The sequence below is a fragment of the Mesoplodon mirus genome (assembly GCF_964341445.2).
Source record: "Mesoplodon mirus genome assembly, chromosome: 6".
Taxonomy (NCBI): domain Eukaryota; kingdom Metazoa; phylum Chordata; class Mammalia; order Artiodactyla; family Ziphiidae; genus Mesoplodon; species Mesoplodon mirus.
The window spans coordinates 135,247,371-135,250,666 of NC_138982.1; the positions used below are offsets into that span (position 1 = coordinate 135,247,371).

Consider the following 3,296-nt stretch of genomic DNA (forward strand, 5'->3'; position numbering starts at 1 on the left):
ATACCTCGTCCCTGTGTCTACACCACCGTCAACCTTATGAAGAGTGTGATTTTTTTCAAAACACCGTTCTGGAGTCGGTCCCCTCTTTTCTTCCCCGCCTTCTTCCTCGCAAGGCCCTGCACCCAGCTGGGGGCGCTACTGGCCGCCGGCCGAGCTGCGGCAGCCGCCACCTCTTAGAGGCGCGCTTAGAGTGCGAGAAAAGTAGGAGGTTTGTGCCTGGTTATCTTGTACGTTTGCGGCTCAAAATGCCCACGTGTTGATGAAACCCATGAGGTGGGAACAGGTGGCGAGAACACACACACACACACACACACACACACACACACGAGAGAGAGAGAGAGAGAGAGAGAGAGAGAGAGAGAGAGAGAGAGAGAGAGGAAGGGCGGAGACTCCAGCCCCAGCTCCTGGGTCGCCAGGGTTATCCGCGCGCATCCCCAAGATCCGAGCGCCTTGTGTGTCAGGTTAGTTTGTGTGCAGAGCCCCCATCCCGTCCCATCCCATCTCCCAGCCTGACTTTGTGTTCCCGTATTTTAATAGAAATTTGACCATGTTCCCTCCTCTCTCCCTCGGTCCCAACCGCTGCCCTCTGCACTTCCCCCGCGAGCCCGCCCTCCGCCTCCCCTTAGCCTCTCACACGCCCCCTCGGGGTCCTTGCTCCAGTCCCTCCCCAAGAATCTCCCGGCCGCGGGCGCCCATTGGCTGTGAGCGGGGAGGAGGCGTGTGCCCGGCCCGGCGAGTTTCATTGAGCGGAATTAGCCCCGATGACATCAGCTTCCCAGCCCCCCGGGCCGGCCCAGCTCATTGGCGCGGTGGCCCCTCCAGGACCTGCACTTTGTTCCCCGCCCCCGCCGCGGCCACCGCCGCCGTCGCCGCTGCCACCGGGCTATAAAAACCCTCCGAGCCGGCAAAGGTGCGGATGCTTATTATAGACCGACGCGACATCAGCGCCTTGGCCCGGTTCTCTGCTGCAGCTTTTGGGAACGAGCTCCTCTAATTGCGTCCACAGTAAGTGTCCCCGCCCCCCAGCAACTCCAGCCTACATCCCAGGGACAGACGCCCCTCACTTCGGCTGCGACCCGGGAAGCTCCGTTAAAGGGGACGCAGATCGCTCCCCTGCCCGCCTGTTCTCCCGAGCGGCTTCGCTGCTCTGACCCTTCCCACAGTGACCGCAGCACACCTTTCGCCCAAAAGCGAGAAGTCGGGGCAACAATAGCTTCTTCTGCCCAAGTCCCGGTCAGCTGGCGAGTCCCCGGCTGGCCCCGGAGGCAGCGCGTGGAATCTGGGCCCGGCGCGGGCGCTGGGTGCCGGCCTATGAGCGTGTGTGTGCTGCGCGCTGTCGATGGAGATAAGGTGGATGCTTTTGAGGAACCAAATAAATAGTTCTCCATTTAGATCTCCACCGTCCGAAAGAAAAGCCCTCACTTGACACTCTTTCATTCCAGCCCTGGAGATCCTGCTTCCCCATTCCTAAGAAAAGGCATAAAAACCCTGGAATGCCACCCTCACTGAGGGGCACCCCATCCTCCCTGGATTAAACCACCTGTGGATGAGAGCGGGGGGAGGTAGCAGGGAGGGAGAGATGACTTTAGCGCACCTGCACGCCGCAGGAAGGAAGGCCGGAGACAGCGAGGTGCACCAGAAGCGACCGGCCCCACGCGCCTGCACCCCGCGCTGCGGTGCAGGCGGGAACAGCTTTTCTGTCTCACTGACCGAGTGCCTCTCGATCTCAGTCTCGATTCTGATCTCTCTCTCGTGTTTCTTCTCCTCTCCGCAGTAGGCGTCCGTGGAAGCTCTGAGGACCGAGGGAGGGAGGACCCTGCGAAAGCTGCGACTATCCCTCGGGGCCATGGACTCGGACGCCAGCCTGGTGTCTAGCCGCCCGTCGTCGCCAGAGCCCGATGACCTTTTCCTGCCGGCCCGGAGCAAGAGCAGTGGGGGCAGCGGCTTCACGGGGGGCACCGTGTCCTCGTCCACGCCTAGCGACTGCCCGCCGGAGCGGAGCGCAGAGCTGCGCGGCGCCATGGGCGCGGCGGGCGCGCATCCGGGGGACAAGCTGGGCGGCGGTGGCTTCAAGTCCTCCTCGTCCAGCACCTCTTCGTCCACGTCGTCAGCGGCCGCGTCGTCCACTAAGAAGGACAAGAAGCAGATGACTGAGCCCGAGCTGCAGCAGCTACGCCTCAAAATCAACAGCCGCGAGCGCAAGCGGATGCACGACCTCAACATCGCCATGGACGGGCTGCGCGAGGTCATGCCGTACGCGCACGGCCCGTCGGTGCGCAAGCTCTCCAAAATCGCCACGCTGCTGCTGGCGCGCAACTACATCCTCATGCTCACCAACTCGCTGGAGGAGATGAAGCGACTGGTGAGCGAGATCTACGGCGGCCACCACGCCGGCTTCCACCCATCGGCCTGCGGCGGCCTGGCGCACTCGGCGCCCCTGCCCGCCGCCACCGCGCACCCCGCGGCCGCCGCCCACGCGGCGCACCACCCGGCGGTGCACCACCCCATCTTGCCTCCGGCCGCTGCGGCCGCCGCCGCTGCTGCGGCCGCCGCCGCGGTGTCCAGCGCCTCCCTGCCCGGCTCCGGGCTGTCGTCGGTCGGCTCCATTCGGCCCCCTCACGGCCTGCTCAAGTCTCCGTCGGCGGCGGCGGCAGCCCCGCTGGGGGGCGCGGGCGGCAGCGGCGGGGGCGGCGGCGGCTTCCAGCACTGGGGCGGCATGCCTTGCCCCTGCAGCATGTGCCAGGTGCCGCCCCCGCACCACCACGTGTCGGCCATGGGCGCCGGCAGTCTGCCGCGCCTCACCTCCGACGCCAAGTGAGCTTGGCCGGTGCAGGCGCGTTCTGGCGAGCGGGGCGGGAGGGGGCGGGGGGGGGCGGAGGCTGCGGGGAAGCAAGGACTGGCCGGCGCTGGGCCCTGGGAGCTCAGTTCCAAGGAGGAGCGCGGCACCGTGGGCTGGGGGTGGGGGCAATGGTGAGGACGCAGCACCCAGGAACGGAAGCAGTGGGGGCGCGCACTGCACAGTGGGGAGTGACAGGGGCATTTGCTCCGGGACCTGGTTCAACCCCCTCTGGCTTTAAACAGCGCTGCTCGGGTAGACACCGTTTTATATGAAGGCACAGCTACGTGCATCCCTTCCTCCAAACCCCCCTTCCCCCGAAAAAGAGGTGATTCTAAAAACTGTAGTTTCCCTGCGAACTTGGCCTCACACGGCCGGGGCAGCCCTTGGTTCTACCGGGGAGGAGAGGAGGGAGGGGAGCTTTGGAGACTTCCTTTGCTGCCTCCTCTCTGGGCGGGAA

The 3,296-nt window shown here is 65.2% G+C and overlaps 1 protein-coding gene across 1 annotated transcript; it reads left to right on the forward strand.

Annotated features, from left to right (window-relative positions):
• Positions 1-916: 916 nt before the first annotated feature.
• On the forward strand, positions 917-2,818 carry OLIG2 (oligodendrocyte transcription factor 2; the record flags this gene model as incomplete). Its single annotated transcript, XM_082625759.1, has 2 exons — positions 917-1,005; positions 1,778-2,818. Exon 2 carries the CDS (start codon positions 1,847-1,849, stop codon positions 2,816-2,818), a length of 972 nt encoding a protein of 323 aa, XP_082481885.1. The 5' UTR covers positions 917-1,005; positions 1,778-1,846.
• Positions 2,819-3,296: the final 478 nt, after the last annotated feature.